Here is a 12,795-nt window from a genome sequence, read left to right on the forward strand (position 1 = left end):
CCTAGGCTTAGGGTTACTGGGTCATATGGTAATTCTACATTTAAGGGTTTGAGGAATTGCCAAGTTCGCCAAAGTGGTTCATTTCACAATTCCATCAACAGGGTTCCTCCACTTCCTTGCTGACACTTGTTTTTATCTTTTCATTTTCACCATTCTCAAGGGTTAAAGTTGTAGCTCAGTCTGGCTTTGACTTGCATCTCCTTAGTGACTGATGATATTGAGCATCTTCTGATGGGCTTTCTTGGCCATTTGTGTATTTTCTTTCAACAAACAGCTCTTCAAATACTTTCCTCAGTTTTGACTGTGTTACCCGTTTTGTTGTCGTTGTTGTCGAGGTGGAAGGGCTCCTTGTTCTATTTACAAAAGACTCTTGTCAGATATATGATCTGAAAATTTTCTCCCATTCTTTGTCTTATTTTTTAATGGCGTCCTTGTTGCTAATTTTGGTAAAGAACTATTTATCTACTTTTTCTTTTGTCACTGTGCTTTTGGTACTATATCCAGGAATCTATTGCTGAACCCAAGACTGAGAAGGGATGTGGTGGAGGATGGGACCCTCAGGGTAGCCCAGACTCCCCTGGGTCAGATCCAGCCAGCCCCCTTTTCCAGCCTGCATTCTGCATAGGGGTTCCTCTTGGAGGTTCCGTATAGCAGATCACTTTGCTATAATTTGGTTGGTCCAACTCTTTGCGACTCCATGGATTGCAGTCCATCAGGCTCCTCTGTCCATGGACTTCTCCAGGTAATAATACTGGAGTGGGTTGCCTTTCCTTTCTCCAGGGGCTCCTCCCAAGCAGACATTTTACCATCTGAACTACCAGGGAAGCTTCCCTGATAGCTCAATTGGTAAAGATTCTGCCTGAGATTCTTTACGCGTTAGGGTCTGGCCTGGAGAATTCCGTGGACTGTAGAGTCCATGGGGTCACAAAGAGTCGGACGTGACTGAGTCACTTTCACTTTCACTTCCTATAGTTTGACCAGACTGGTCACCTTTGTTTGTTTGTTATTTGTTGTTTAGTCTCTAAGTCTGTCTGACTCTTGCGACCCCATGGATGCCCACCACGTTTCTGTGTCCATGGGATTCCCCAGGCAAGAATACTGGAGTGGATTTTCATTTCCTTCTCCAGGGGATCTTCCCAATTCAGGGATCAAACCCTCATCTCCTGCATTGGCAGGCAGGTTCTTTACCACTGAGCCAACAGGGAAGCCCATGCCTTTATTTACCATGTTATCAAATTCAACATTCTGCTAAGAAACAGGGCATCTTGAGTCTTTCACATTGAAAAGTCCTTTCACTAAGTGTACACAATTTATACCATTTCCAGCAGCGGTCCATTTTCTATTACCAGGTATTCAAGGCTGCTCTACTGAACTGAATCTTTATGTGCAACATGAAAAGTGGCTTGCAATCCTCTACAGCAGCCTTTGCCTTTTCTAGGAAACACTCTCCCCAAAAGAATCCTGCTCCCGGGAGTCATGTTTAAGAAAATCTTAGGAAACATGTAAATTGATATAAGAAGACATGGCTACTATGTAGAATATGATTTTAAAAGAGCATCAAATACTGATTGCAGTGTAATTTCAATGCAGTGCCTTGATATGAGTGTCTTATTTAATCCATTGACATATAATCTATAGGAAAGCTGTTTAATATCTCTGCAATTTTAATGGTTTAATGGTGACTGAAACAACAGGATTCTTTCACATCATAATATTCAGAACTTAAAGCAAATTTTCAAAGTGAAGTCTATGTTTTACATTTGGTCCCATCAATTCATGGCAAATAGATGGGGAAAAAATGGAAATAGTGACAGATTTTATTTTCTTGGGCTCCAAAAATCACTGCAGATGATGACTGCAGCCATGAAATTAAGATACTTGCCTCTTGGAAGGAATGCTATGACCAACCTAGTGAAAGTGAAAGTTGCTCAGTCGTGTCCAACTCTTTGTGGCCACATGGACTACAGTCCATGGAATTCTCCAGGCCAGAATACTGGAGTGGGTAGCCTTTTCCTTCTCCAGAGGATCTTCCCAACCCAGGGATTGACCCCAAGTCTCTCATACTGCAGGCAGATTCTTTACCAGCTGAGCCACAAGGGAAGCACAAGAATACTGAAGTGGGTAGCCTATCCCTTCTCCAGTGGATCTTCCTGACCCAGGAATCAAACCAGGGTCTCCTACATTGCAGGCAGATTCTTTACCAGCTGAGCCACAAGGGAAGCCCAAGAATACTGAAGTGGGTAGCCTATTCCTTCTCCAGCGGATCTTCCTGACCCAGGAATCAAACCAGGGTCTCCTACATTGCAGGCAGATTCTTAACCAACTGAGCTATCAGGGAAGCCCTATGACCAACCTAGACAGCATATTAAAAAGCAGAGACGTCACTTTGCCAACAAAGATCTGTACAATCAAAGCTATGGTTTCTCCATTAGTCATGCACAGATGTGAGAGTTGGACAATAAAGCATGCTGAGTGCCAAAGAATTGATGCTTTTGAATTATGGTGCTGGAGATTTTTGAGAGTCCCATGAACAACAAGGAGATCAAAGCAGTCAATCCTAAAGGTAATCAACCCTGAATATTCATTGGAAGGACTGATGCTGAAGCTGAAGCTCCAACACTTTGGCCACCTGATAGAAAGAGCCAAACTCACTGGAAAAGATCCTGATGTTGGGAAAGATTGAAGGTAGGAGAAGAGGGCAGCAGAAGATGAGATGGTTATTTAGCATCACCGACTCAATGGACATGAGTTTGAGCAAACTCCAGGAGACAGTGAAGGGCTGGAAAGCCTAACATGCTGCAGTCCATGGATTCACAAAGGATCGGAGAAGCTGAACAACAATTTATTTTGGAAGAATATCAGAATTTTCCTCCCCTCTCAACAATAATATTGTCGAACCTCAAAAGATTAAAATCAATGTAACTTCCAATGGCAATAACTAGCTAGTTAATAAAAATGCTTTATTAACCGTCATTTTTTAAAGGCTATTCCTTATTGCTTTCCAGAGAAATGTCATCAATGTTACTGTTTCTAAATTATCTATGGTGGGAAGATGAAAGTATTAGCAACTTTAGATTGCTGTTGATATTTAAATGATTAAAAGAATCATATATCTTCTGAATATAAGTTCACAAAAGAGATTTAAAAGAATGAGTTAAAAGTACGTCAATAGAGTAGATACAAAAGAACAGACACTGGTTATTTCTTAAAAAAAAAACTATAATTTGAAAATGTATATACCTAATTCCTCCATATTATTTTATGAAATTCATATAAATGATCAAAAAATGTGTCTATTATTGTAAGACATTTTCACACTTTAGAGTAAGATACACAGGCTATTTTCAGTCATTGTGAAATTGTATTCTGCATACAATTTACCCAAGGAAGGGCTTCTGAAATTTAAGGTTTCACAGTGATTCATTTTGTTCCAAAATTAAATTTGTACATAAGAATAATATAGCTTTTATAGGGCTTGTTCTCCCATAAACTATGTTGAACATGTATTTATACAGTAGTTATTTACATAGGTAGCTGACTTACTAATTAGTACTCTCCATCCACAAAGCACATTGGTGCAAATTTACAGGCTGATATGATTGCAAACCTCAGCAGAACAAAGGGAGAGAAATTTTGTATCCTCAACAGAGAAAAAGCTACATGGACAAAAGGGTAGAAAATCAGTGGTTCTAATATTTATTACCTTTATCATGAAATTAATCCATCAAGAAAAATACCAATAGCAACTTAATACACTGCTCCACTCATGGTCATTCAAAAGTATGGGGGGGACAGCCCCTCTTCTATCTGCCAGGTGGGTGTAGAGTGACCCCGCCACCCCGAGGTGTGATCCTCCCATTCTACCTCCAGCAAGAGACCCCCCCCAACCACATCTCCTCTTAGTCATCTCACACCTGCCAATCATCTCACACCTGCCACCCTGAATCCCCTCCTGGGCTGTAAGCTCCCTTGTGTTCAGAGTAGACCCCCATCTGCATCCCCCATCACAGACGCCTTCAGACAGAGGCAGGCAAAGTCAGCCCACCACACCAGGCTGTCCTCACCTCTGTCAGTGGCTACATTCTTCACAGCAGGCTCTTGAGTTGTGACTCAAACCTTCAACATTTTCACGTTCAAGGCAAAGCAAGGTAAATAAGATGCACAAACTTCCCTTTTCCTACGTGCAGTCTCACAGCCACCTGCCCACGTGTACACATGACACAACAGCCTAGAACCTCTGTCATCACTGCTCCCTCCTGTGGCAGGAAGACTCGACTCCTGCCTTTTACCCATGAGGGGGACAGAGTACCCCTCCGAGCACCCCCTCCACATCCCTGTGGTAGGAACCTCATCGTCATCAAGCAGAGGATGGTGGGCGCACCAGGACACTGACGCCCCAACAAGGGCTCCAGAAGCAATGATCCCCAGTAAACTTGGCGGCCAGAGTCACAGGGCTCCCACAGCACCTGGTGCCAGGTGAGAGCTCACCCACCCTCAGCAGAACAGGAGGTCAAAGTAGCTCCCAGCCTCACCTTCAGTTCTCAGATTTCTAGTTAGAGCCCTTTTACCCACAATTTAGACAGTGCAGAGCACACAGGCTGCATAAAGTGAGCTGGAGTCCGGGGTGGGAGGTAGTGAAAGTGTCCTCTGGGGTGTGACAGGAAGCAAGGGAGGCACAGAGATGCGGGCGGAAACAGGGTCCAGATCTGAGCAACACTCACAGACCCGGACCTGAATCGCTTCTCCGCAGTAGCCATGAGCCACACCGTCAGAGGCGAGGCCCCGGGATGACTTCACTCAGCTGACCACCTCAGGCTGGGGTGGGATGAGGGCAGGTGTCCACCATCCTGGCAGGCTCTGCTCCTCGCCCTGACCCTCTGCTCCCGGAGAGGCTCAGACACGTCACCCTCGTGTCCTCATCGTCTTCCTCCTCCATGTCCTCCTCTACACGCACCTGTAAGAAGCACAGAATTTACCCACTGCCTGGTTCCCAAGGACCAAGCACCCTCGAGGCATTTCTTGCTCCTTATTTATTCCAGACCCACAACTCTCCAAGTCAGGTATTGTTGTCGATGTGGATGAAGGAACAGGCTCTGTGGGACTGAGCATCTCGCCCTGGATCCCAGGGACGACCAGGAAGAGCCAGCTTCACACCCAGGTCGCTGAATTCAGCTCCTCCTGTGTGCAGCCCTAAGGCCTTCACTTGCAAACAACCGACCAGGACGGTTCTTAAAATAGCCCTTACGTCTTCTTCTTGGCGTCCCAATTCCTGCCAGAAGCTATATTTTATTTATGATTCAGTTTCTGCAAGTATTCTTTTCCAAAAGTATGCTCTTTTACTTTCTGAAAAACACTCAGAGATTTGCTATTTACGGTCCTGAGACTTGACAAGCCAGGAAGAGCATCCACTTTGCGGGAAGTGGCCCTAGGCTTAAGAATCTGTTTTGTGAGTGTTTCTAGTAAGACAATTCCATATTCAGGAGCATACAAAATTAACAAAATACTTAATAAAAATTACGATGAAGACATATGGGCCGAATAGATATGTTTTATATGTAACAGCCAACCACCAGTGTCAGCTTTCATTACCGAGCTAAAAACCCTCATTTCATGATTCCCCACATCCCACGCGGAAGTAGGATGTGGTGTGCTCTCCCAGCCCACAGGGGCCCCTGGGTGATGAACTGGGTGCCCACAGGCCCCTGCGCTCCTGGCCTGGTGGCGAGGGGTGCGGGGCCAGGGCGAGGGGGTGGTTTGGGGGAACCCGGAGCATCGCCCACCGGAGAGTGCGGGACGAGGCCCAGCCCGGAGCAGTACGCGGCGTGGACGCGAGCCCCGCGCGAGGTTACGTGCTATTTCCAAATGCAGCAGACCCCGCTCATTCAGGTCAGAGCAGGAAAGGTGGGAGTGGGGCGGGGTGGGTGTGAGAATGATGAAGGGACTAAATTGGGAATCTGTACAGGAGAGTTACCAAAGGAATGAAGATGACAGTTCTCCGTGGAAATTTCTGGAAGAAGTTGGAAAGAAGACGGACCCAGGAGCGCACCAGTTCGTTTCAGGACTTCACTGCTCGCGCTTTCCTTCCAGTCTAAGCGCGGAGGCCTGAGGTCGCAGGAAAGGTAGAAGCCAGCTCTGACCACCATCTGGGCCGGGCCCCGGGGATTGGGGGGAGGGCCCGGCGGGCTCGTCTGGGGAGTGCGGGGGTCGCGGGTCGAGGACCCATCCGCGCCAAAGCCGCCGGGCAGGCGCGCGTCCTTCCCCCGCGGTCGCGGCACCGTTTCCGGAGCCCAGCCTCTCAGCCGCGGGGCGGGCTTCGGAGCTCACGGTGACTAGTTATTTCGCCCACGCAGGACAGCTTTTCTTCTTTTTATCCGAAAACATTTCAAACCCTAACGGGCAGGTGTGGTGATAACTGGCTTATCTACGTGCACATACCCCCTACTCCTGTCTGCTCTCAAAAGATGGTTTCCTTTCTCTCTGTATATTGCGCTCCTCAGACACTGGGCCAGTGATTTCTGACTTCTCCCTGACTACTGAATATGTAACAGGACCAGTGTGGCCCTGAGCCCCCGCCCTCGCCCCCGGAGCAGATTCGCCCCCGGACGCGCGTGTGCGCGGAGAGCCCCCGGGGGCCCCGCGCCTGCAGACCGGGCGCTTGCCCGCTTCGCGCACCGGCACCGGTGGAAGGAGCAGCTTCTGCTGTGAATGCGTCTCTCCGTTCAGCGTGCACTTTCTGGTCGCTCGGTAAGCAGGTATGTATGAGAAGTTCTTGATTCTAAAGACTGAACTCTTCAAACAACTCTCATCCATAAAGTAAAACTTAAAATATATATAAAACAGAAAAACGAAGTAAAACTTGGTCAATTTAGGCAACAATTCCAGATGACCAGCGTGGGAGACAAAGATGGTGAGTGGAGAACGTTTTGTCAAATTTTATCCACCTTCTAAGTATGAGGGAAAACATTCATTCACCTTTTCTCAGTAATTGTTTAGTCACTTTCTATTCTACTGTAAGTGAATACTGCCCTCTTTTGGCAGAATGTTCGAACTTTCTAAATACGTGGGTTTGTTTTTTTTTTTTTTAATATAAAAAAAGAAAAAAACTTGTCTCCATGAACAAGAACGATTTATTTTAAAATAACCTTGAACTATGCTTGACATCATTCATGTGTCTTTTATTGTCTGTTATCAATAAACCACAAAGCCAGCCTCTTCCTTTCAGGCCGATTGCTATCATTCCAACACTCTTGCTGATGTTTGCAATTTGGAGAACTTGGCCAAGAGCAAGTTTATTACCATTTTCAGCTCAAAATATCATAAATATTACATTGTATTCGTAGCGCATTTTTTTCTGGAAGGAAAGACAAAAAACTTTCTAGTTTAAAAGCCTAAGCTGATGTTTAATGGGAAGAAAAAAAAACCTACTGTTGCCGTCCATGAATATAAGGCTAAGAACTGCAGGACCCAGGGAGCTTATGAATGACACAGCTGCATCGTGAAAATGCTAAGTCAGCAAGGTGGAGTCTTGTTTAGCTGGAGAATTTACTTAACTAAGTGATGCCAGAAATTCGGGTTTGATCCCTGGGTCAGGAAGATCCCCTGGAGGAGAAAATGGCAACCCACTCTGGTATTCTTACCTGGAGAATCCCATGGACAGAGGAGCCTGGTGGGCTACAGTCCATAGGGTCACAAAAGTCGGACACGACTGAGCAACTAAGCAAGTCACATTAACTACAGATTTGGGACAGCAGGGTCACAGGAGGAAGAGAAAAGCCCTTTCCTAAATTAAATGGGGAGTCTTCACTAGAATCTCCATCCTTATCAAGTTCAGTAATGGTGAACTAAAAATAACCCATCTACCCACCCCCAGCTCCCAGAGAAGGCAAAGAAAACTGTCTATTTCAAAACTTGCTATTCGAAAGGAGGAAGGGAGTTAAGTCTCCCTGAAGATGTAACATGCCCAGATTCGCTTTGCCATGGATGTTCATGCCACTCTCCCTGAGTGGTGTGAAAACCTTAAATCCAGCACTTAAAGAGCAGTGCTCAGAAAGTACAAGAGAAACAGGGCTTATGAAAGCTAGCTGATAGTAGGTTAGCTTTCACGAGAAAAAGCCCACTATAGAGTTCAGATACTGGAATTAGACACGGAATCAATCCTGAATATTTACTGGAAGGACTGATGCTGAAGCTCCAATACTTTGGCCACCTGATACGAAGAGCCAACTCATTGGAAAATATTCTGATGCTGGGAAAGATTGAGGGCAGAGCCTGTGAAGTTAGTGAGAAACACATGTAAAGACATAAGGATACAACGAAGGTTGAAAATAAAAACATCTTTAAAAAGAAACTATCTACAAAAATTTACCAAAGACCTGAATAGGAATTTTCAGTTCAGTCACTCAGTCATGTCCAACTCTTTGTGACCCCATAGATGACAGCACACCAGGCTTCCCTGTCTATCACCAACTCCCGGAGCTTACTCAAACTCATGTCCATTGAGTTGGAGATGCCATCCAACCATCTCACCCTCTGTCATCCCCTTTTCCTCCTGCCTTCAATCTTTTCTAATCAGTCAGTTCTTCACATCAGGTGGCCCAAGTATTGGAACTTCAGCTTCAGAATCAGTCCTTCCAATGAATATTCAGGACTGATCTCCTTGCAGTCCAAGGGACTCTCAAGTCTTCTCCAACACTGTAGTTCAAAAGCATCAGTTCTTTGGTGCTCAGCTTTCTTTATGGTCCAACTCTCACATCTATACATGAATACTGGAAAAACAATATCTTTGACTAGATGAACCTTGTTGGCAAAGTAATGTCTCCTTTTAAAATAACACTGTCTAGCTTTTGTCATAAGCTTTGTCATGGCTTTTCTTCCAAGGAGCAAGCATCTTTTAATTTTACTTTTTTATGGGAATTTTACCAAAAAGATTTTGGTGAATTCAGATTTTACCAAATTTTAATGGGAATTTTACCAAAAGGAAACCTGAAACCAAGAAGCACTTGAAAAGACGCAAAACCTCTCTAATAAGTGACAAAGCCCAACAGCACTTGAGTGTCAGATGTAGGTGAGGATACAGAACAGCTAGAACATTTAAACACTGCTGGAAGGGACACAAGTCTGCACAATTCTGCACCTTCTGGGAAAGGTGGACATCGTCACGGCCTCTGGGCAGTGGTTCCTGCTCCTGGCTGGGTGCTTGCGGACTCTGGCGCACACAGCCGCAGGCATGCTGAGTGGTCTGGGGGACCACCTGTCCATCAGCAGTAGGATGAACAGGTAACCAAGCTATGACCTAGCATCACTACAGACAACAGGGACCAGGCTCAGAGAGACAATGTGCAGTAAAAAGTGAGTGCACAGGAATCCATAGGGTGCACTCACATCGCTTAGAGATACAAGTGTGTATAAAACCACAGCGGAAAGCCAGATGCCTGCCCTTACATGTGCATTCAATCAGTCCTTAGACTTCACATGCACCTTATAAATATCCCTCATCTCTACTCAAATAGTTTATAAAACTTCTAAGAACCCCACAGCCTTCAGACGTGGCAGCAGTCAAAAGGCAATGAGATGTCCAGACACAGACACCTCTATGCTGTAATTCAGCGTACATCCGCAGGAAGTGAGCTTCTTCTCTAAACCTGAAAAGGGAAAAAGAAAATGCAGGCCACCGACAGTGATGCTTAATTATATGCCAAGTGTTTATTTAAAATAATTTTCCAAGTTTTCCTGTAATTTAACAGCTTTTGCTTCACTTTTATCCTCTTAAACAGCTAGAAACCGATGCTTACATTTTCTGTATTTTAACTACAAATGCTATTTTAATAACATCATTATTAATACTAGAACCAAGATATATCAACCAACAAGCAGCACAGATTTAAATGACCTTCCTGGTAGTTACAGTGTGGCTGGCAGTTTTGGGACTTTATCAGATGCTGGACACTATTCACGCCATCTCCAACCAGTGGTCTCAGGGAAGTGTTGCTCCCCTCTTCAGGCCTACCTCCTCTCTGCAAAATAAATAAAGCTTATCCTGCTGTAAAACCCCATGAATGCACTGCTCATCACCTTCAATTACTTCATCTTTATTTGCAACCTCTCCACTTATAAAGCATAATTATTCACACTCAAATATAACATGATTCATTAAAAAATAAACACCCAAAATATCCTCAATCATTCTAATATATTTCCATTAATAGATAAAGGGCTTTCACTTAAAATTTCATTTTTTATTTCTACTTCAATAGTAAAGTCACAACTGTAAAACAAATGCATTTAAAAACACAAAAGATACATTTCAATGACCAAAAATTGGCAATGATTATGAAAATCCATGGTACATTTTGCCAAGGCCAACAGAATGAAAGCTGATATGAAAAAGTCAATCTCCAAATAGATCCTTAACAAAAACTTCCCTCGTGAATAGTAAAACCATTTAAGAAAAGGTTATCTTTACATACGTGGACACTTGTTTCAAAAACAACAAAGCTGGGGTGAGGGTACAAGATAAAAATACGTGGGCACCAGGAACTCAAGATTCATCTCCTAAAACACGTTTCAAAATAAAATGACCATTTCTAATATAACTGTATGAAACAACTGTTTTTCCTTGATAGAAATAAGATGGGCATGCATCAGTAACTATAGCTTAGTAGTCCTCTAAGAAACCCTGTGGAGACACTATACCCCCAACCTCCTAGCCCCCAGCTCAGTCGCTGGTATAAAACCAGCAGCTTCCGTGAAATCATCTTTGACGTTACTAAAGGGATCCTGGGATAATTCATGCTCAGAATACTTGGAACACTTGTTTTTACATGTGTAGAGTTTTCAGAACTGAGGTGTTCTTGGAACCGTCCATGTGTGAACCTCTGCAGAACATCATAGTCCTTCAACTGCACTGTGACGGCATTTCCTCAAGCATGTCTGATCAACAGTTCTAACAGTGATGCTGGTGGCAGTAAGTGACACTCTCAAATTCTTCCTTCTAAAAATGTGTATAATCCATCAGAACACTAAATAGTAAATAGGCTACACTGTTTACTTTCCTAAGCAAGGAATGACTCTTCAGGCCCTAGTAAGCTAAGAATGGCCTTTACTACCTGTTTTACCACTGACATTCAAATAATGAATAAAGTATGTGATATTAAGCGAAAAATGAAAACCACTGTTATTTCACCACAAGAAACAACCACAAAATAAAAACATGGGAAGAAGTTAAATGAGCCCAATGCAGGTCCCAAGATTAAACTATGATTCCGGATTTTCAAAGCAAAAAGCATCTACACATCATTTCTGTGAACGCTCCCGACACCACAGAGATGAGTTTCAGACCAGGGCAGGCTGTCCTGCCCTACCTGTCCAGGGCAAGCCTGCAATCAACCAGAATCTCCCTCTGCTAAAGTGCACCTGTGGCCAGCCTGCTCGGGCCTGACTCATCCACGAGCCATCGACAGTCACACAGAACTACGCCTCTCCTGAACCAAATACTCTATACAGTGGATGACAAGGAGAACAGTCCTAAATATACCACTACCTTCTAAAACTTTGGAGTAACACAGCCTCACCATGTTTAAATACTGAAAATGTCAAGGGTCCATACAAACTAAGAGCTGTATTAAGCATGTACGTTTTGCTCTGATATTCACTTGATGAGTTCTTAAAATCTTGATGAGAGAAGCAGACGCTTTCCCCATGTCTTTTGGCAACAGATTCAAAAGCGAGAGTAGCGGTGCTGTTGAATTCCATGAAACGTGGGTTTTTAAAGCTAAATTATTCAGTATCTGCATTGTTATTGCACTCATACATTGCCCGGAGTAGGTCTACAGCAACTTGGCAGTGGGGACTGCAACGCAAGTAGGGGGTCTGCAAAGTGTCTGCCTTCCTTGCTAGACAGAGTTCCCAGGCAGGAACTGTACATGACTGCAGTTCAAATCCGATCACATGCGCTTCATGATTGTGTCTCCCTGAGGGAAGTTAAGTCAAGCCCTCACCACTAACTAGTTCTGTCAGGAACCAAACGGGGATCTGCAGACCCAGTCCTGACTACGGCTGAGTTCCACTCCTGAAGCTGCTCTGAGTTAAAACAGCAATTTTTCAGATTTTAAAGAAAAATATATTTTATAAAAGGGATTCTTTTTAATCACTGAATACATCATTTTTATTACTAAGACAGAAACAAGTTATACCTTTTTCCACTATAAATTCACTCTGATAAAAGAAAGAATTCTCTTTTAACTCCTAACAAATGCTACATTTTCAAGACGCAAGGAATTATCAGTAGGCATCCTTTCTTCTTGCTCTAAGCTATTTCTCCCTGAAGTATGTCAAGTAGGCTTTTAGAGACTCTGGCAGGGGCAGCTTCATGATCTTCTCCCGCAGCAGGTTTTGGGGTGGCTCCTCCGGCTTCAAGGCTTCGCCCGGCTCCTTCTCCTCCTCCTCTTTGTCTTCCTCCATCTTCTCGTCCTCCTCACTGTCGAGAGGCTGGGGGATGAGTTGGTTGCCCACAAAGACGTAAGTGTTAATCCTCTGCTTGACCCGCTTCCTCTTCCTTTTGGGCGGAGCCCTCTGAGGAATCCCCTTGGCCTGCATCTCATCGTTTATGAAATTCCTAAGTGTGCGTCGGATGTAAATGCGAGCCAAGTCCTGCAGGTTCCTGACAGCACAGGGGGCTAAAAACACATGGAAAACATAAAAAGTGAAACATTACATACTGTTCACTTCTCAGTGAACATTAGAAGACAGAGACATGTAAAAACTTTGACTTTCATCAAATAAAGACTCAGGGAAGAG

At 44.2% G+C, this 12,795-nt stretch overlaps 1 protein-coding gene across 7 annotated transcripts in view; it reads right to left on the reverse strand.

Annotated features, from left to right (window-relative positions):
• Positions 1–9,691: 9,691 nt before the first annotated feature.
• Positions 9,692–12,795, reverse strand: part of PCMTD1 (protein-L-isoaspartate (D-aspartate) O-methyltransferase domain containing 1) — a 47,762-nt gene continuing 44,658 nt past the window's right edge. For all 7 annotated transcript variants that reach the window (XM_052651979.1, XM_052651976.1, XM_052651982.1 and 4 more), the window contains one exon: positions 9,692–12,674. In XM_052651979.1, the coding sequence (XP_052507939.1) occupies positions 12,310–12,674 (365 nt within the window). In that variant the 3' untranslated portion in view covers positions 9,692–12,309. The remainder of the gene's footprint in view (positions 12,675–12,795) is intronic.

The sequence above is a fragment of the Budorcas taxicolor genome, chromosome 14 (genome assembly GCF_023091745.1).
Source record: "Budorcas taxicolor isolate Tak-1 chromosome 14, Takin1.1, whole genome shotgun sequence".
Classification (NCBI taxonomy): Eukaryota; Metazoa; Chordata; class Mammalia; order Artiodactyla; family Bovidae; genus Budorcas; species Budorcas taxicolor.